Consider the following 22,242-nt stretch of genomic DNA (forward strand, 5'->3'; position numbering starts at 1 on the left):
TCTGATCCTTTATAGGATCGCTCTTACATTCACCGAGAATGAAGGAGCTTGTGTAATTTCTAAAAAGCCCACTTTGAAGATTTCTTCTGTTTTTGAGCAATATGATTTCAAATCCTTCTGAATACATTGATTGATGCATCCAGTGTAAACTAAAATATACTCATCCTACATAATGCATAAAATAAAATAAAAGTTGAAACTGGAACTTCTGGCGTAAAATAAATCTAAAAAAACAAGAACAATCACCAGAAATACAATACTCTTCTCGACGCGCGTTTCACCAACCAAGTGGGCGTCTTCAGGAGATTACCACTTAGTTGGTGAAATACGCGTCGGGGAGCATTGCATTTCTGGTGATTGGGAAAAGTGCTTGTTTTTTGATCTACATAATGTACTTACTCTAGATCAGCAGAATCGTTAAATACATAGTTGGACCATGAAATATGGCATAACACATGTTGCATTTATCAAGAAGTCTGGCTACTGACTAACTGCTAGTTGAGGTGTAGTCAATCTGAATGCTTTTTTTTTCATCCGGTTAAAGCCATTTCAAAGTCGTTTTTACTTCCAACCAGCTACTTCCTTATGATAACTTCAAACCATCGAAGGACTTCAAAACACTTGTGCAAACAAGGGAAGGTGAGGGTTTGATCTCTCAACATGTGATCCCAAGCACAATCAATGATAAAGCAATCAAGCACCAGCTACCTATCTAAATGTTAGCCTAAGAGCTGATTGCTTTATCTGTTTAAAATCTATTTTTCCGTTAACCAGCTGTCACAACCCTACGAACGACAACCCTCAGAAGTCGCAACTTGTGGCGAGCCAAGGATTAACGAGGTCTAACCTTTTAACGTGTGATTCCTAACATGTGCACGTGCATGAAGGACCAAGCTTGCCTTGATCTCGTTGAGAAAATAGGTGAAAAAAAAACAATGCAAATGTTTATAAACTTTATTTATAAAACTATCATGTATAAGGTTTCGATTGCAAAGCTAGTCACTTGAAATTGGAAAATTATATTTTTGATAGAAACGAAAATCACACATCTCTAAAAAAACATTAAAAAGTCAATTCGAGTTACCTCAGAGTCCTCATTCAATGTGGTATAGATTGAGTAAGGTAGTTCGTTATGTGGTTTTGTGAATAATTGTAATTGATGTACATGTTTACTTGTCGTACTTTGGATTTATTGTGGCTACTGAGAATTTGGTACATGATACTCCTATGTCTATAAGTCCTTAAGTTCTATGTCAAATTTCAGTCCAATCTAAACAAAGGAAAATCATTATTAAGAAAGTAGAAACTGACAAACCAGATTTTTAACCAAATTAAAAGTAATAATTCTAATACAGTTATTAACAGTTCATAAAGTTGATGCATTCTACCATATTGAGTTGTTTCAGATGTTTTAAAACGTTCGTTTAAATGTCATGCATGTATTGTTATAGATCCATATCTCGGTAAATATTTATTCTACTGTGTCCTGGAGTATACTGATCGATAGAGAATTTTGTAATTTACATTGATGGTGTTAATTTTTTCAAATTTATATTTTTTGTCTCTTTTCAGTTCATTACTATATGAATTCAAATTGAATCAAAGCGTTGCCCAAACAACCAGGCATTTGGCTATAATAGTGTTAATGAACGCACCGTTCGACGTTGATTTACGAAATTTCGTTTCACAGATTTTAGCCTCGAAGACGAGCCCCGAAGAGGTCCACCTACAGTATTTCAGGACGAGAATAGAAACGTCAGTGAGCTCGAAAAGTGGGTGCCTCACGATTTGAATGATCAACAGAAATTGTTACGTTTCGAGGTCTCTTTGCCTTTGGTAACCAAAAAGCCCTTTTCTTTAATCATATCGTCACGTGTGATGAAAAACGGTCCTCTAACTCGACAACAGAAGACAATTAGGGCAGTGGTTGGACACCGATGAACCACCCAGACACTTCTCAAAGGGAGAGACCCACCAAAAGAGGATCACGGTTACTAAATGGTGGTCACCGGCTGGTGTGATTAACTATAACTTTCAGCAACCAGGCCAAACCATCACGTCAGTGTCGTATTGTGAGGAAATCGATGAAATGTACCAAAAATTTGTGTCAGCAGCAGCCGATACTGGTTAACAGAAGACGTTTTATCCTGCTCTACGACAACTCCCGTCCGCACGTTTCACAAATCACCGTCCGATAATTAAAGAATTAAGCGTCGAAGTTCTGCCTAACCCAACATAATCCCCAGACCTCTCGCCAACTGATTACCATATTTTCAAGCAGTTAGATAACTTTCTCATCGCTAGAAACTTCGTCATTAGGGCCAGGCAAAAACGGCCTTCGTCGCCTTCATCGAATCCCGATCACACAATGTTTATGCTGACGGAATTAATCAACTTGTTACTTTGGAAAATGTGCACTGATTCAAATGGCACTTTTACAGTGTGACCCATTTTTAATAGAAACACCCCCCTGAAATTTGAAGTTGTGAACCGATTTTAATAATTTTTTTTTTTGAAATGTCAAGTACTAAAAGGTCTACCTTGGGATAAAATTTGAAATGTTTATTGAAGTTTTAGGGCATACCTACTACGATATTTTATCCTAGTCGAAAATCGGGATTTTTTATTAGCGATTTTTTTATTGAAAAAATCACTACGCCACTGGATTCAGAGTGCCTCTAAACATGAGTGACCAAAATTTCATGAAAAAATATTCATTATTAACAAAGTTATGACAACTCGAAAATTCGAAAACTCACACAGCTAACAGTCACAAAAAACACCCTATATCAACAGATATAGCCATGAGAATATTTTTTTATGATTTCAACAATAAAGTGCCGCCAGATGAAAAAAAAACAAATAGCGTAAATATTTTTAATGAAAATAACGGAATTACATTCAAGTTTTCACGCAAATTAACTAAAACTAAGACCTAATATTTCAATTTAAATCTTAGTTGCCATGGAAATGATATTACAGTTTGACACTTGTGAAAGATTTAAGTGTAAGAAAGTTTTTGGCTTTCTACTACTCCATCTGATACAAAAAAAGGGATGAGAGAATCTTCCAAAAAAAGGAAGGAAGTAATCAATTTGAAAATAAGTAACTTTATACATGGATGTGTAGATCATGCAAAGAAGTAACTTTCAGACACAAACTGAAAGAAAGTCCTCCTGAAACAGCTACTTTCATATAAACATTGAATTACACGAAAGAAAAATTCTTTCAAAACAAATACTTCTATATGAACACTGAATTATACATAAGATAATTTTCTCTACTCAGTTTGTATTTCAAACATTCGTTGTGGAATAAGAATCAAATATCATTCACATGAGTTCTACTTTGGATGAATGGTAATAAATTGTACAAAAATTAATCACTCCTAAAAATATAACCCCTTCAATTCAAATAAGATTCCTCTTGCTTGGGATTAAATCAAATAGGTGAATGAATGTCATTAAGATGTCATCGATGACATAAGCAGATCAAGCTTATTCCATGACATTAAAAAATCCTAATTCATGGATGAAGTGTGTGTATTTTCTATAATGTTATCCAATTTGGTACTGAAGAGCCTTAGGGCAAGTATCTTAAGGCGAAACATCGTTGTATACCAGTGACGGTGACAGTGTTCCATGTGAGTACAAAAATGAATAAAATTTTATTCATTTTATTCGTTTATCTATCTTAATATTGTGGATTTATTTATGTATTGTGTATTTATTTATGTATTATGTATTTATTCATGTATTGTGTATTTATTCATGTTTTTACGATACTCGTGTATTTATCTATGTATTGTATATTTATTCATTCATTTATTCATATTATACTAGGCGATATCACGCACAAGAAACATTTTTTTCGAAAATGTTTCTTTTGTGATGCCTTTGTTTGTTCACCCCTATTTTATAATATTTTTGTTGTTATCATTATGGTGAATAAACTCATTATTATTATTATTATTATTATTTAAGTGTACTATTGTCAACAATATTCACCTTACAGTTCTTCGAACTGTAAGGCTGTGTAATGGCTGCAAGATTGAGCGTAAGAGAGAAAATTGAAATTGTACGCCTTTCGAAAGATGACGTTAGAAGTGCTAGAGAGGTTTGTAGAGTATTTAATGAGAGACATCCAGATCGTCCTCGTATTAGCTGCGGTACGGTAAATAAAATAAATAAAATATTCAATGAAACTGGTGCAGTATCAAAAATGATGTTAAAAAGTAATCCTGTACAGAGACGAAACAGAAATGACAGGAATAATCAAAAATCATTTTAGAGATTATTTCGGAAATAATCCTAATGCCAGTATAAGGAATGCCACTTTAGATTTGAATATTCCACGAGAAACTATTCGGAGATGTCTAAAGGCGAAGAATATTAAACCTTTCAAGTCAAAGTTTTTACACACACTTCAAGAAGGCGACGAAGCAAGACGCCTGTAATATTGTTTATGGGTCCAAGGGGAATATTTAAACAATAGAAATTTACCAAAAAAATATGTTATATACCGAAGAAGCCACTTTCACTACAAATGGAGTAGTGTCATCACAGAGTTGTTGCTATTGGGCAGTGGATAATCCTAACTGGGTAATAAACTGTAAAAGCCAGTATTCCCAAAAAATCAAAGTCTGGTGTGGGATATTGAATGAACGAATTATTGGTCATTTCTTGTTTGAGGAAAACATTAATGCGCAGAGGATTCTAAAATTTTTAAACACAGATTTTTGGGATTCTATTCACGAGCTGCCAATTAATGAACGATCAAATTTAATTGTCCAGTAAGATGGGTGTTCAGTTCATTATGCCAGAGCTGAGAGGCAATGGCTTAACGAACATTTTCCAAATCGATGGATAGGCTGTGGTAGTCCGTTTATAGAGTGACCACCCAGATATTCAGACCTCACAGTTTTGGACTTTTTTCTCTGGGGACTTCTCACACAAAAGGTTTACAAAAACCGCTCAAGAGATAGAAATGAACTTTGTGAAAGAATTCGACAGGTATGTGCAGATATTAGCCCTCAAGAACTAACGAACGTAATCAGAAACATTCGTAAGCGCTACGACACATGTATCGAAATACGTGGTGGATTAGTAGAGGCTACTAGAATATGAGTTGTAATTAATTATTGCACTGAATTGAAACATTTCAACAATAAGTTATTAGTTACGTTTATTAAATTTTTTTGCTTCATTGTTAGTTGAATTGTGTGAATGTAATTCCGTTATTTTCATTAAAAATATTTACGATATTTGTTTTTTTTTTCATCTTGAAATTATAAAAAAAATTATATATTGTGACTGTTAGCTGTGCGAGTTTTCGAATTTTTGAGTTGTCATAACTTTGTTAATAATGAATATTTTTCATAAAATTTTGGTCACACCTATTTAGAGGCACTCTGAATCTAGTGGTGTGGTGATTTTTTCAATAAAAAAACGCTAATAAAAAATTTCGATTTTCGACTAAGAAAAAATATCGTAGTATGCCCTGAAACTTTAATAAACATTTCAAATTTTGTCCCAAGGTAGACCTTTTAGTACTTGACATTAAAAAAAAATTATTAAAATCGATTTACAACTTCAAATTTTAGGGGTGTGTCCATTAAAAATGGGTCACACTGTATATAGGCAAAGTTGAACAATGGTGTGATGCCAATTTATTATCTTTCAATATATCAAAGACTAATATAATGTTCTTTAAATGTAACCTGGACCATATGATTCTTGAAGAACACATCATTGATCATAAACTAGAGAACAAATTTTTAGGCCTCAACACAGACAACAAATTAAAATTTGGAGCGCATAGTATACTATGCAAAAAATTTACCTCAAGTTGTTATGCGATAAGGTTCATCTCTAACTCTTTGGACTATCACTCTGCTAGAAAAGCATACTTTGCACTTTTCGAGTCCCACTTGCGAACGGAATTTGTTTCTGGGGGAGCAGCTGTCAAAACTTATTGAGTCAAGTTTTCACAATACAAAAAAGAGCAGTGAGATTCATTACCGGAGCTAGAGTGCAAGATTCCTGTAAGCCTCTTTTTTTTAGCACATCACATCTTAACAGTCTACTGCCTCTTTATTTTAGAAACAGTCTGCCTAATGCACAAAAAGCACAAAGATAACATCTCGAACTCAACTCAGAATTATGCCACTCGTCTCACATTCAATATTCCTCTCCCTATCCCGTCAACAGCACAAATTGAAAATTCGATTCTTTATAATAGCAAAAAATACTTCAATCATCTCCCCCTTTCAATCAGAAAGTTAACATGCTACAAACAGTTTCGAAAAAGAGTAAAAAACTTCTGCTAGATAAAGCTTATTATACTATTGAGGAATTTCTTTCGGATGACTTCGCAACTTATAATTCCAACTTAAAAAAAATTTTCTCACAGACTTTTACCATAAACTTTTTGAAGTGTGCATGAGCCATATTAATCTTGTTCTAAATTCTTGACCTTTATGTTAATGTTTCAGATTGTTTTAGTTCTTAAGTCTGCTTTGTCAACAAAACCTAAACTTTTATGACAATAAAGCATTTCTGACTCTGACTCTTATTTCGATAAAATTGAATAAGTATTCACCGAGATATTACAGTTCAAAGAAGACTCATAAAAACGGACAAAACTTTTGAAACAACCTAACTTTCTCATATAGTTAGATAGTAAAATATCTGTAGTTGATGTTTTTAAACAATCATCATAGTACATAGTACTTTTATGAAAAATTTCATATTATTTAATGAAAGCTTTCCGATTAGGTCTGTTAGTACTAGAAATAAGAATATTAAATATTTCAACAATAATGAAAATGTTGAATGGAAACGCACTTTAGATGCAATGTTAATTTTATATGTAAATAATAAAGTAAGTTGGCACCAATATAATGAGGTGAAAAAAGAATATGATAATCGCTTGAGAAAATTTAAAGAAGATGAATATTTGAACAGAATAAAGACTTCTGATAATAAAAATAAATGTATGTGGACAATATGCTCGGAATTAACAGGAAGAGAAAAAAATCCGAATGTCAACTACAAGGGGATGCAGAAAAAATTGTGAATGACTATAACAAATACTTGATTAAAATTGTTCCAGAATTAATATCCTCCCTAATATATAATATCCTCTCCCAAATATTCCTTTCGAATGTTCAATAAAATATAATTTGGAGTCAATGTTAGCAAAGTCAATATCTCCTCAAGAGGTGATAGAACTATCACAAAGTTAAAAATAAACACTCTAGTGGGTACGACGAAATTTCCACTTCTTTGATGAAAAGAAGTATACTCAGCATAAGTGAAACTACATCATATATCATAAATAACTCCATGAAATTTAGCGTGTTCCCTTCAAGACTGAAACTATCCCTAGTGAAACCTATTTATAAAAAGGGGGATTCTGAACTTACGGAAAACCATCGATCTATAAATATTCTACCAAGTTTTGCAAAATTATTTGAGCTAGCTATGTGTAGTAACATTACAAATTTTCTATATAAATGTTATATAATTAGTAATAACCAACACGGATACTTACGAGAGAGATCAACAAAGAGTACGATATTTCAATTTACTCAAAATATAACAAACTTAATGGAAAGAAAATATTTAGCACTAGGTATGTTCTTAGATTTGTCAAAGGCATTTGACTGCTTGAATCACGAGATACTTATAAAAAAACTAGAACTATATGGTTCAAGAGGAAACTCACTGAAATGGATTGAATCCTACCTAACAGATAACCAACAAATAGTAACTATTAACAAACATGGTCGAACATAAAAATCTGAGAATGTGGCAGTGAAAGTAGGAATACCCCAAGGAAGCATTGCTGGTCCCTAGTTATTTATTATCTACATAAACGATTTATGTTATCATTCAAACACACAAATTCAATTACAGTCTTCGCTGATGACACTAATTTATTAATAGGCTGTGAAACATACCCTGAAGTAGTGAAATCAGGTATGGAAATGTTCAATGATACAAAAGAATGGTTAATTTTGAATGAATCTAAAACTAATCTTATACTTTTTAGAACTAATCAATTACAGATAGAACGACCTCAAAATTTGAATATTGAAAACATTACTATAAAATATTCAGAAGACACTAAATTTCTAGGACTTCATATTGATGAATTCTTGAAATGGAACAAACAGATTGATTATACAGCTAACAAATTGAGCTAAATTTCGTATGGACTAAGGGTGGTTCACAAATATCTCAACAAAGAATGGGTAAAAATATCATATTTTTCCAATTTTGAGTCTGCAGCTAGATATGGAATCATATTTTGGGGAAGCAATAGTGATATAAATAAAATATTTGTAATTCAGAAAAGAGCAATCAGAATGATGAGTAATTTTAAGTATAATCAATCGTATAGATATGTCTTCAAGAATAACGGGATAATGACGATATATGCTCTTTATATTTATGAATGCTTAATGTTTGTTTTAAAAAATAGGCATCTGTTCTTCAACAATATTAATCAACATTCCTATTGAACAAGAAGAAAACCTATTCATAGGTTAACCATAACAGAAAAAACTTCTCATTATATGTCAATGAAGCTGTACAATAAATTGCCTAATCGAATCAAAGATTTGAGGAGCATAAAGAAATCTAAGAAAGACCAAGCTGAATTATAGAAATGTATATATTTGAGTATATGTAGTCTTTTTTTTTGACATTATTTCATTCTATGTCGTCTGTGTACAAGCTGTAATAGTCAGCATATTTTTGAAATAAAGATTATTAGTATTATTATTATTAAAGTAACCTTTTAGAACATATATAAGATTCATAGAAAATAAATGAATGAGAAAGACCATAATTTTGATAAATTTTCATTGATTATTTATTATGAATGTTCGATGTACAAGATAAAAAGTGTGTTTTTTTTTATAACTTAATATTCCTAAGAGGAGAAATCTGTGTATGCTCTACAATTTTTAAAGCTTAATTTTTTATAAGCGTTCATGTATAAATATTGAAACAAAAATTTCAATGAAATCAGTCTCGATTTACATCAAAGCAATTCCTATGAAACAGCATTCCATCTGACATCTAACTGTTTCTATAATAATGAATATATAGTAGCTTTGTTTCTAGATTTCAAATTGATTTAATTAACATGAAAAAAAAGATACCTCTTTTCCAAAACTTCCCTGTTTTTAAAAGTATCATACAACTCAGTTTGACTATTGTTCCAGTGTAGTGTCAATCCTTGCTGAATATTGTATTTTGGCTCTACATATTTTTTTTTTTTTTTTTTTTTTAACGAGTAAATATTTATTGCAACTGTTCTATATACTGTTCGACTTATACTGACTTATTAAAAAATCACAATATTAAGTTCTACTATGTAAGAAATTAACAAAAAATAAATAATAATTGCACAAAGAAACTTTCCCTCGGTTATCTTAAAGGCGCGATTTTGTTCCATCCTTTACATAAAAGAGGACGTATGCTTCTCCACTCACAAGCGACTTTGGTGAAATTGGTGACACGTGTGAATCGTGTCACCATAACATAAATTATAACATCGCATAATCAAAAATGGACATATTAATATTGGAATACATGCTTTCATTGCAAAGAGATCACAATATGATGTGGAAATTGACATAAATATGTGGTTGCTGTTTCAGCAAATAAATTCGTTAGTAATTGATTGTACACAGCTGCTAGCTGTTAGGAAATCATGAAATAATGGCAGAATAGATCAGAAGACAGGACATATGATTTGAACTTTTGACAGTTTATCTCATCATCTACTTCCTTTTACAAATGAATAAAAAGCATTGTGTGAAAAAGTATGACTATTAAGTAGCCTTTAACTTAATTTGAAAAGAGGGAACAGATTTGGTTACTGAAAATATCATCTTCTTGTATGAAGATAAGTTGTTTTCATTCATGAACTCTTTCATTGCTGAAAATTCTATTAAATGAAACTGTAAAAGGTAGCCTGAATAGTCTGTTCTTTCTGATCTCATTTAGATTTTCTAAGAACTTTTAATTATTTTCTTATTGGGAGAAAAAGATTTTAGCTCTCCAATTCTCCATATTTATACAAAAAAAAAACAATTAATTTCGAAATAAAGTCCTCACAAAGATGTGTACGAAAATTATTCTCCCCTTTTTATTTTGTAAATGTTTATTACACCATTTTCAGTTAAGATTCGTCTTTGATTAAATAATTATTTTAAAAAATTGTACCAGCGCTTGTATTGTCTACTAAAAAATACAAGAAATATATTTTCTATGTCGAAGAATGATAATCACTAAGGAAGATCATTTCTGCTACCCTTGTGTAGGCAATTAATTCATGTCCCAAAATTATAATAAATTTGGTTCTAATTTGAAATTATAGATAATTGAATTGGCATTGCGATATTCTTTATTCCTATTCCGATTACCAGTCTGTTTAGATTAATTTGTTCGCAGTAAACCATAGTTCCAAAGGTACAAAATAGGTAGAATGCAACTTTTATGATGATTCATAAATTTTCACTGTCATATTAATGTCAACAGCTTTGATCTTCTTGAAAAGTATAACTATTTCTGTCATCTTTCAATAACAGCTCAACAGAAGCACATTTACGGGACGCCTGTGACTACTACAGCTGTTTTTACTTCATAGTTTTTTTCCATGACATTTTTATGAATATCCACATTGGGATTATCCGTTTTCTTCTAATTATTTTTGATTAGTTGGCATATTGAACAAAAGTTATAGTTCTCGTACATTCAAGCAGAATCAGTAGCTGAAAAATAAATTAGTTCAAACAAATGTGGTTCAAATATAGGTTCATATGCCAATACCTTTAAAAGCTTACTTGCTAATACATATTCTTGATGCTATTATTTTTACTAGAACATCTACAATTGCTACTAGTTTGCTGAAGGGGGGGACTTTAAATGATTAAATATTAACAAATTTTATATTTTCTAATGGAAAGGGTTGATATGCTCTACAGGGGATTGAAATCATCTTTGAAGATCTCCTTTAGAGACTACTGAAGGTGTGTTCTTCGAAACAATCACTATAAACCAAATCTGGAATTAATGACAAAAATGGATCAACAAACATCTAGGCCCAATTCACTGAGATCTCTAGACCTAAATCCTTTGAATTTTTTTCATTAAAGTTGCTTAACACGTACCAAAATAATACTATTGTGAAATCTGTATAAAGTGAGTTTTGAAAGGTATTGCCATATGAAACTCCATACATTTCCTGATTCTCTACTCAAAATAATTCATTCAATGAACCAATTAATTAAAAATAATTGGGTGATAATGGATATACAAAATGTTGTCATTTGTAAAAATGGCATTGAAAAACCCATGTGCAGGTACAGCTATATAAATATTTTTGTTTTGCTGATTATTTGTAAACCAAGATATTTACTGAGGTCAATTTTTTCATGCCATACATGGATACACCTGGGTGTAGTCAGCAGGATGTATCCATTAAGAACTGGATGCCTTGCGTAGTTTCAATCCTCTTTTCGAGCACATGAAAGTTGTCGAGGTAATTTTACATTTACCTCGATAGTAAATAGTTAAATATCTGGTTTTATTACATAGTACAAGTAGTTCAATAATCAATTAGTGAAAGTGAAAAAATAAGTCTCACAGTATTACAGAGAAGTATCGAAATATGTGTTTCAGTAAGTGATGTGCATATCAGTTGTATTTGTGTGTCACTAATTCATAAAAATAATTTTAAACATAGCTTGGGTTAATAAGTGATACGGTTTTTTATGGATGAAACATGTAACAGTCAGTAAATTGTATTATTTCAGATTAATACTCGTTCAGTTGAAAATATAAAGCAACAAAATCGTTCTGTTCTTCACCTGAAGACACAAACTTGGTTAGTGGAACGGGCACCTAGAAGATTATTGCATTTCTCCCAATTTGGAAAAGTGCTTGTATTGAACAGATTCTTGATGTTGAAATGTACCGAATCAATGCAAATCTTCCAATGAAATGAAATGAGTAGACACACACAGAGGTCACTGAATTTTTGGAAATACATCTGGAAGGCTCAGGATTAAGTGGGAGAGCGCATCTAGTGTTTTCGATAAAGTCTTTCAGATGACTGGAGCCAAGAATATTCAATAATGTGAAGGGTTACAGCGAATAGCAAACACATCAGCAATACGCAAGGAAAAGTGTGTAACAATAATGTCTACTTTTATAACTAATTTTGATTATTTCTATGTTGATGATGATTTGACGATTTTAAAAAACTTTGCATAATCCATGAAGTAAATAAACTTGAAGTATATAAATATATATCTACTGGTGTGAATTTCTATTCTATAAAGAGAATTGTGGGGAATTATTTTATTTCTGATTTGATGCTATAATTTTCAACTAAATGAGTCCATATTATGCCTTTTGCTACAAAATACTCTGATAAAACATGCTTTTACTCACCCAGTGGAATCAATCATCTCCGCCCGTTCTCCTTCTCTTCTCTGGTCTCTCTTCAGCTTCAATCACCTTCAAACGAATACCCAAAACTTCTGAGCCATGTAATGTCTGAAAAAATCAACAATCAATATTCATACACCTGTTCTTGAAGCTGTCATACCTTGATTGCATCTTCTGCAGACTGCTTTACAGCATATCTTGCATATCCACAGTTCCGATTGTTCAACATGTAGACATCTATCAAATTTCCAAATCGACAAAAAACATCTTTCAATACTGTCCCAGGTAGTGCTGATGGGGTGCAAACAATGAAGCATCTGAAATGTAAGAAAATAAAATAGTGCATTTATTTCATGACAAAAATCTTTACTATATACTACAACTTGGCTGGTTCAGAGATATTTATCTTTTAGGAGAAAACCGATGCCTGGGTTTTTGTAGCATTGAATTGAACCTAGTTACTTTCACCCCAATTCGAAATCACTTCTAGATCCTCATTGAGATATGTAATCTCCTGTTGCCAGTGAAGACGTGCATCCGCAGCCAATGTCCTAGAATCCAAATGAAATGACGAGACAAGTGTGCTGTCGTCAGCAAAACAATATATTACATTCTTCGTTTTTTCCAATAAGTCGTTGATATACAATAAAAAGAAGGTTGGAGACGATATGGATCCCCGGGAAACACCAGCTTTGATGGAAAAAGTATTCGAGAGATATCCATCGACGGCCACTTGTAGGGAAGAGAGCCTCCTATATTATGTATCGCTTGGGTGGTCATTATGCGTTATGGAACTTGTTTCGGGGGGGGGGGGGTAAGTTCTTGAACATTTATAATAAATTCTATTATCGTCTTTCAAAAAATGGGTGTGAGATATTTGTGCCGAAGATGCTATTGTATAGCAAAGCACGTGTCGCGATTTTGTAAACTTTCAAGTGGACAGACATGCAGACAGAATTTATTTAATCATGTTATGCATACAATAAATACATTTATGACAGGTCAAAAAGAGTGCAGATGCACGCTGTACTGGGTACAAAATTAAAAGATAATATACAATTATTATTGATCATTTGAAATAAAACCTAACTGCTAGGTAGAATAAAATATTGGTGCTACAGAACATCACATAATATATATATATATATATATATATATATATATATATATATATATATATATATATATATAGAAAAGTAATATTAAGTGAGTTAATCTTTAACTGTAAGTACTATTCATATAATCCTGTGTTGAGAAAAAACAGTTTTTAAAGGGAATGTTTTAACTCTCCTCTTGAATGATGGAGTACTGAACTGAGTGAGGTCAACTGGTAAATGGCTGTACAACTTGAGGTCCAGTGAATTTCGTGTAGACATTTCTAGTTTATTCAGCGGTTGTCTCAGGTTATCTGCATTTCTAGTGGGATAATTATGATAGTCTGATTGGGTGGAGAATATACTTTTCTTTTTATGGATCTCTAATAAAGTGTTTAAAATAAATATACAAGGCAAAGGCAGAATTTTGTAAAAGATGAAGATAGGTTGACATGGTTCGTTGAATGAAGCTCCAGCTATTATTCTAAGTGCTTTTTTTTGCATACGAAAAATCTTTTGAGCATGTAAGAGAGTTCCATACATCAAATGGGAGTGAAATAGTGAGTAATACACAGTTAGTAATGTATTGGTACTTATAAATCTTTTCAGCTGGCGAAGAAGGTAGAGCTGAGTTGACAATTTTTTGCATAGAAAGTCAATATGATTTTCCCATTTAAGTGAGTCATCAATGATTATACCTAATAATTTTACGTGCTTCTGTGCGGTTACCCTATTATTTGAAGATATAACTATTTGTTGAGTTTTTCCCCTATTTAATTTCAAATTATTGGAAGTAAACCAGTTTACAGCCTTTTCTTCAATTTCATTGGTCTTGCCGAGTAGTTTACTCATGTCGGAGTTAGAGTGAATCATAGTTGTATCATCTGCAAAACAGATGACTGTGCTAGGAAGTAGGCTTTGAAAAATATTCACATATATTACAAAAAGTATAGGTCCAAGGATTGACCCCTGAGGTATGCCATGGGAAACTACTTCCATTACAGATAATTCCCCGTTTGTGCAGACGGCTTGTTTCCTTCTGGTTAAGTATGAATTAAATAAGTTTAAGGCTGTACCTCTTATTCCAAAAATTTCAAGTTTACTGATAAGGATATTGTGGTTGACACAGTCGAAGGCTTTACTCAAATCCCACAATGTTAGCGAGGTGAGTTCACCATTCTCCACATGTTCGATAACTTTGTGTATTACCTTTTCCACTGCGTCTATTGTAGATCTATTCTTGATGAAGCCAAATTGATGGTCATGAAGAAGATTGTATTTGTTTAAATAATTGGAGAGGCGCTCTTTAATTACAATTTCTAGGATTTTTCCTAAAATGGGTATAATCGAGATAGGTCTATAGTTGTCTGGTATATTGGGATCACCTTTTTTAAAGATAGGCACTACTTTACTTATTTCAAAGACATGGGGAAAGATACCTTCCGTGAAGGAGCGATTCGAGACTTGGTGATTCCATAACCTCATGCAGACACACTGGATTTTTCGTTTGGAGCGATTGCTTCCAGCACCCCGGATGAAAATTATGCTTACACTTGTAGCAGAGTGTTTTGTCCTTGATTATATTTCTGTTGCACTGTTTACAGATAGGGAAATTTTTATTTTCAATGAGAGCATCTAAACACGAACTTGGCCCGGCGGCCATGTTGATACATGACATCTCACATTAAAGTAGGTTTTTTTGAATACGATATTATCCCATTATAATTAATAAAAATAAAGTTAAAGCCCTCAGCATATTTTCACCAAGACTAATATAAAATCATGATTGGACCTACTGTTTATTGATTTTTAGTTGCATCTCTGTTTTTAATAATGAATATTTTTTGTTAAACGAGGATATGTACAATATTATTGCATGAAAAAATAAAGATTTTCCAGGCTTTGTTAATATTAAGTAACCTCCAACACTCTCATATAAGCTTAAAATTTGTTTCAATGTTCAGCACACTGATTTGAAATTGAAAAAAAATCCATAAGCACTCGTAGAATATTTTATGACTTTTTGTTAATTTCTTATGTAATAGGAATATTTGTCAACAATTTTCGAATTTGCCATAGAATATTGCCTCTCAAGACACCAAAAATTATTAACTAAATATTAACAGGAATTAAACAAAGTAGAATTGAATAAAGTTTCAACTACCTAGCTTCTGTTTGAGAATCAAAGTTAGCCATGGGTTCTACATCAGGCAATTTCACACTACAGAATACTTCACTCTTCCTAGCTTCTGTCATTAGACCCAATTTCTGTTGTAATATATCTGTAAAAAAAAAACTTTATGAAAACCAGGTGATCGGCGAAATAATTTATATTTATATAACCAGAAGCAGAACAGTAACTAATTATCTAATGTACTTGTTGACATTAATTAATAACATTCATTAATTGATATCTTTCAGGAAGATAATTAGTTTTTTGCACTACAATAATTGTATTATATCTCGCCAATTTTTCTTACCTGGTGAAAGGCCAGCTGCTTGTATTAGGGAAGTTGCTTGAGCAATAGTTTCTGCGATTTTCAAGATATCAGGTTGAGCATTAGTCGACAGAGAGGTTGATCCTGATGATGGTGATGTTAAAGGTCTCTTACCATAACCCGATCGTGAATGTTCATACTCTGGTTTGATAATCAACCGAAAACCTGGAGGGTACTCTAGGCCATGAAGTTTTTCTTGGGCATAGGCTGCCCATTTAGGATCTGTGTACACTACTTCCACTAGGGCTCTAGTTGGTCTGATTCGATCTCCTTCATATTTTATCTGACAGTAATCTAAAGCTGAAAAATGACAAAAAAATCGTCTAAAGTAGGGCTATGATGTTTTCAAAATAAAATACTGGGTTTATGGTAACTTTCATTTCATGCACCAGATGTTTTTATTGTTCAAAACGAATCTTTCTACCTTTGAGTAAAAACTCGAGTGGATGACATTTTGAAATATTAATTTTTTATATTCCGTTCACATAGCTGTACAAACATAACGTCAACAATTTCTTAAAATTTGAGACAAGTTGGATGATGTATCAACATCAGTACATTCAAGCAGCAGTCACATATAAAAATATATGAAAAATACATACATAATTTTAATACAAAGAAAAGAGAAAACTTCCACATTTTTTTCAAGTTTGACATATGTGTCAAGTCTTGGAACCATTTAGATTTGAACATTTCCAAGACACTTTGTACTGAAGAAAAATTGAATTGTATGCTCCTGATTTAGGATCAGGTAGAACTGTGACTCATCATGAAATTAAGATCGATTTCGATTCAATATACTTTGTTGATAAACTCATGAATCATTTACAAACATATATTTAAAACATGCTTGTATTTTATATTTATACTTCGATATACTTTAGACTTTCTGCTCTGAGATTCTTTTTTGAATTTGAATTATTTTAAATGGTCGGACAATTCATTATTTGAACAATCTAGCTTATCAGATTAGATCCAGTGCTGAAGTAGATTAAATAATCAGCAAACCGCTGTTTTTCATTCCCAATTCATATCCGAATAAAAATACATTTTCAGTGGCTAAGTAAATGTCAATTATTCATTTCAAAATATTTCAGTACAAGAGCCATAGAAGTGATATATGTGAATGATGACTTGTTTATTTTATGGTAATTCATGATCACTTTAATGAAATGAAAAAAACCACTTTTGTCCAATTACAATTAGTAGATTTTATTTAAACGACCGGTTTCGAGTTTGACCCCATTATCAAGTATAAAACTGATACTTGATAATGGGTCGGTCGGTAGCCAGGCAATTCGACGTGGGTGCTTTGTTCACTCACTCGAATTGACTGCCGTCTTGGTCGGTGGTTCAAGCCCTAGTCTAAACGATCAATTTTCACTTGCTATCGTCTAACCCGTGTTAGGAATCGTACGTTAAAAGGTAAGACCTCGTTAATTCTTAGCTCGCACAAGCTTCGACTTCTGAGGGTTGTCTTTCGTAGGGATGCGACAGCTGGTTAATGGAAAAACAGATTTCAAACAGATAAATAAAATCTACCAATGGTAATTAGACAAAAGTGTTTTTATCCATTTCATTAAAGTTATAGAAGTGAGTTTAGGAACAATATTAATCCTTTTACAATGCCGTATGGAGAGCCAAATGCATCTCCAATCTGTGAAAGTCTAGATAAACTCTGACTGATCTCGCACATGACAGTATTTTTTGATTATTTAAATCAATTTTGGACAAAATAATAATTTTTTGTTTCTTCGGTAGCTGGTTGTTTAGCATAAGTGGTTCACTTCTCTTATTCAACAAACTGTTATGCAAAGGTTGGTTCTACACCAACTGTGGGATTTTTAATTTTCACTGCATATCATCTGCATTTCACTGAATATTGTCTGCTTAATGGAAAACGGATTTAAAATATCGATAATGGTCAGTCAGTGGCCGGTTCATTGGGGTAAGTGGGCCGTTCTACTCATTTTGCTTCAGAATGGAATGAACTGATTTGATAGTTGATACTTTAAACTAAAATTTATTTCATATTATGATTCAAAATAACTGGCTTCACTGCTTTCCTTGCGAAATAACATTGATAATTAGGAAAGAAGCATTTTGGCTTTCTACTTCTCCATCTCTATATAAAAAAGTGGTAAATATCCGAAGGAAGGAAGAAAGCAATTAGTTCAAAATATACTATTTACAAATATGTTTAGGACAGAAGTTACTTTCAGATATAAACTGGAAAAAGTCCTATGGAAACAATTACTTTCACATGAAAATTGAATTACAGGAAACAGCTACTTTCATATGAACACTGAATTTTCCAAAAATTAATTAAAGATTGATAATCCTATATCACATTCTGTGCACTTCTCAACCTGATCTCAATTATAGATTTAATTATTCATTCATATTCATTCTTCTACCAACATCATTAGTTTTTGATGACAATTACACACTTACACGGAACAATATCAAACAACTTCCACATTTGATCCTGATTCACCACAGGACTGGCAATTACCGTAAGTCTTGTGAAACCATTATCACAGTACCGATCAGGAGGTGGAAGAATGTTGCTTCTTGGTGGGCTCATGAGTGGAGCCCTAGTAGGACCACTATTTCTGAAACCTGATTCTGAGCCAAAAGAGGTTCTCATTGTGTCACGTGATTTTCTTGGTTCAGCAAAAACCGGTTTGAATTTCCTCCTGTCACACTGTTCAAAAGCAGTTGCTGCTTCGGAAAATCTGCAAAACAAACAAATTATATGACCTAATTGTAATAAACCACAAGAAAACGGTAAAATGGCTCAACTGGTAGTGCACCAGACTCATGATCCAAATATCATTAATTCAAACCCAACTACGACCAGATATATTCACGAGAGAATTTTTCTAGATGAAGAGGTTAATGGCCGTAGTAGCCGATGCCGTTGATAAGGAAAAAAAATCTATCAGAAACTATTTTCATTAAACTTCAAATAATACCAACATTATTGAATTAAGAGATTTAACATGACTTACTTAGTAAACTTAACATATGCAAATCCTTTGCTTTCTCTAGTTTCCCGGTCACGTATAATATTAGCATAGTCAATATCACCAAAGTCTTTGAAAGCATCATACAGGTCATCATCTGTCATATTTTTGGGAACAACAACAAATAATCTCTGAAGGCTTTCTTCTTCATTCTCTTCTCTCTTAGATCCCTTTTCACGGCTGAAAATAATTATTAAAAACATATAGCAAAAGAAAGCTGCGCTTTTAAAACTGAAAACAACCTGAGAAAAGGAAATGGTTTTCGAAACCATTTGGAGTCAAAAGACACTACTATATCAGTCAATCTTTTGTGGGGTTCTAGGACCATTGTTATATGAAAATCTATGAAACTATGTTTGTATCAGAGAAACAAATTGATATCTATAAACTGCAATAGCACAATACAAATGGAGTATTAATGGTCATCACCCGAAGACGATTCGGGTGATGACCCAAAGACGATTCTGGTAATGACCTGAAGACGATTGTAGTTTATTTCACTATTAATAAATTTCAGGTTTATTTTGCCTAATATAATTGTTATTTTTAGCTATTCATTTTAATTCTTCTTTTTTAGTTGTTTCAGGGATTTCAAATCATTTTATATAGTAGACAATGGAAGTCCGAACTAGTGAAATTCAACATATCATCTCATTATCAAATTGATAGTGTACCCATGAATAATGGTTTGTTTAGGAACTCCTTTGGAATATATTTAGGAGCATCTATGATACTAGGAATAGTAACGCAAATAGTTGACAAAACTCGCTTTGTTTTCAATGGTAGGTGACCATTGAACATTAATGCTATCTATAGATATGTATTTCCAATATATATGAAAATAGAATCAAAAGTTTACGTTAATTTCCTATTAAAGGTTTTGAGAAAAGTATCACAATTTATATGAGTTCCAGAATCTGATGCACATATATATATATATATATATATATATATATATATATATATATATATATATATATATATATATATATATATATATATATATATATATATATATATATATATATATATATATATATATATATATATATATATGTTGGTAGTACTGTCATCATCTGGCACTCCAGATGATGTGCCAGATGATGACAGTACTACCAACTGTCGAAAGCGCTCGCACATAATTAATAGAAGATATAAAGCTTCAAATCCTTTTTGTAGAATTTAATATTGAAACACTCAAAATAAAGGAAAATTAGTTGCATCAATCAAAATGATATCTATATATATATATATATATATATATATATATATATATATATATATATATATATATATATATATATATATATATATATACAAAATTTGTTCAAAAAATCCAACTTGCATGTTTGGGAGCAATGAAAACCACTCCTATAGTTGCATTGGAAACACTCTTGAGTCTTCCTCGTTTACATATAGTGATATTTGGGGTGGCAAGAGTAGGCCAATTCAGACTGGAAAACTCACCGAGTTACATGGGATCAGTTGAAACAAAAATTTCAAAATATGTGGAGGAATAAAAATCAAAGTTTTTGGGACACATGACACCAAAATACATGTACAACACAAACTTTGTGGTGGAGGTCTTAAACAGCGAAGAGTGGAGAATGAACAGTCATCTTGAGAACATACTCGGCATAAATACCTGGTACACAGACGGGTCAAATACCGATTATTGAACAGGAGCTGGAACTTACTGTGTAGGGAGAAATCTTCATTTCAGTTACCCATTCGGTCAATATACATGAGGCTGAAGTGTATGCAACAGATTGACTATATATTGGGTGCCCGGACACTTAGGCATCACAGGTAATGATGTAGAGCTGATGAATGTGCCAGTTACAGATCATCAACTCTATTTATGGGGGTACAAAAGTCACTGGTACAGAACCAGATTGGAAAGTGGGTGTATAAGTAACATAGAGAGTACTTGGAAAACATACCAGGGAACACACATGAAAAATCCTCTATGAAGGGGCTGTTAAACCCAAATACTGAATGAACAATAGCAGAAGTGAGGAGAAAACATTAAAAAAAGTGGTCTGTAAGATATTACAAATTTTCCCTAGTAAGTATATATTTGTTACTCTAAATTGAGATCCTCTTCTCATTCTACATATAAATTTTAGACAGGTTCCTTGCAAACCATTAAATCAAGACCCAAAACAGTTTCTCCCAAAGCAATTACTCTCAAGTACAGTTTGTGTTTTCTGTGTGCCTTCTGAAGAAAATGATAGGTTCTCAATTAACTCACCTAGAAGCTACCATGATTTTGATGGCTCTCCCGGAACCAATAATTTTACCGTTTTTTTCCTCTAATGCTTTAGCAGCTTGGGAAGTTTTGGCAAATTTAACATAGAAAACTCCTGTAACAAAGGTAATTAATGAAAAAAAATAGGCTTTTTGAAGTCGAACACTTATTTTACCCTTATTTTCCCCTGTATTTCTATCTTTAACAACCCTTATTTCTTCAATATCTCCAAAATCATCAAAAGCCTTCCTGAAATCATCTTCATTCAATGTTTTGGGTCCAATTATGAATAATCTAGAGTTGGGAGGATCATCTAAAGAGGATCCTCCTGAAAATCTTCTGTCAGACATTTTTCAGTTTCCTTAATAGAATAAGTTTAGTAGTCCATTTAACAATCTGATTGCCAGTGTAAACTTAACTGCTCACTCCCCTCTTTGCTATGCTAATGTACTCTTTGATGCTAAAATATCTTGAAACAAGTAACTTTTGAGAATAATTGCAAACAACTCTCGCAAACCTAGTGATTGGCAACACTAGCTGATTTATCTTTGAATGAAAGCTGACGCACCGACATAACCTATAAAATATAAATTAAGGTTATGTCGATGAGTTGACGTATCAAAACTGACAGGAGACGTGTCAAAATGTTCTCCAATCGTCTGTTTTGATATGTTAACTTCTCAGAATAACAAAGAGGTTAACTTTCAGTTATGATACGTCATTTGTCAGTTTTGATGCTTTATTCGTAAGTTTGTGTGCGTGAACTGTATTTGAAGATTTCGCAAAAAGGGTTAAAACGTAACTTAGTAATTTTTAACGTCATTGGGTAACATTTTATTACTAAAATAACGCCTGGTACAACAATTCTTTGCACTCCCCAAATACACTAGCAGAAAGTTG

At 32.4% G+C, this 22,242-nt stretch overlaps 1 protein-coding gene across 1 annotated transcript; it reads right to left on the reverse strand.

Annotated features, from left to right (window-relative positions):
- Positions 1 to 940: 940 nt before the first annotated feature.
- LOC111509607 (RNA-binding protein 45) lies at positions 941 to 21,925 on the reverse strand. The gene is made up of 9 exons (XM_023165378.2): positions 21,518 to 21,925; positions 21,346 to 21,457; positions 19,077 to 19,271; positions 18,517 to 18,800; positions 16,045 to 16,362; positions 15,729 to 15,846; positions 12,631 to 12,787; positions 12,474 to 12,578; positions 941 to 1,270 (listed from the first exon to the last, which is right to left on the reverse strand). Exons 1-8 carry the CDS (start codon positions 21,690 to 21,692, stop codon positions 12,483 to 12,485), a joined length of 1,455 nt encoding a protein of 484 aa, XP_023021146.1. The 5' UTR covers positions 21,693 to 21,925; the 3' UTR covers positions 941 to 1,270; positions 12,474 to 12,482.
- Between the last annotated feature and the right edge of the window lie 317 nt (positions 21,926 to 22,242).

Source organism: Leptinotarsa decemlineata, unplaced genomic scaffold, assembly GCF_025532065.1.
Source record: "Leptinotarsa decemlineata unplaced genomic scaffold, Ldec_3_MD MMD2_P_RNA_scaffold_9, whole genome shotgun sequence".
Lineage (NCBI taxonomy): Eukaryota > Metazoa > Arthropoda > Insecta > Coleoptera > Chrysomelidae > Leptinotarsa > Leptinotarsa decemlineata.

Bases quoted from the DNA above. Each gene is read 5' to 3' on its own strand.
- LOC111509607 (XM_023165378.2), bottom strand. From the start codon at position 21,692: ATGTCTGACAGAAGATTTTCAGGAGGATCCTCTTTAGATGATCCTCCC. The intron at 21,458-21,517 runs GTAAAATAAGTG...CCTTTGTTACAG, and splicing joins AAATACAGGGGAAAATAAGG to GAGTTTTCTATGTTAAATTT. The intron at 12,579-12,630 runs GTATGACAGCTT...TGATTTTTTCAG, and splicing joins CTGCAGAAGATGCAATCAAG to ACATTACATGGCTCAGAAGT.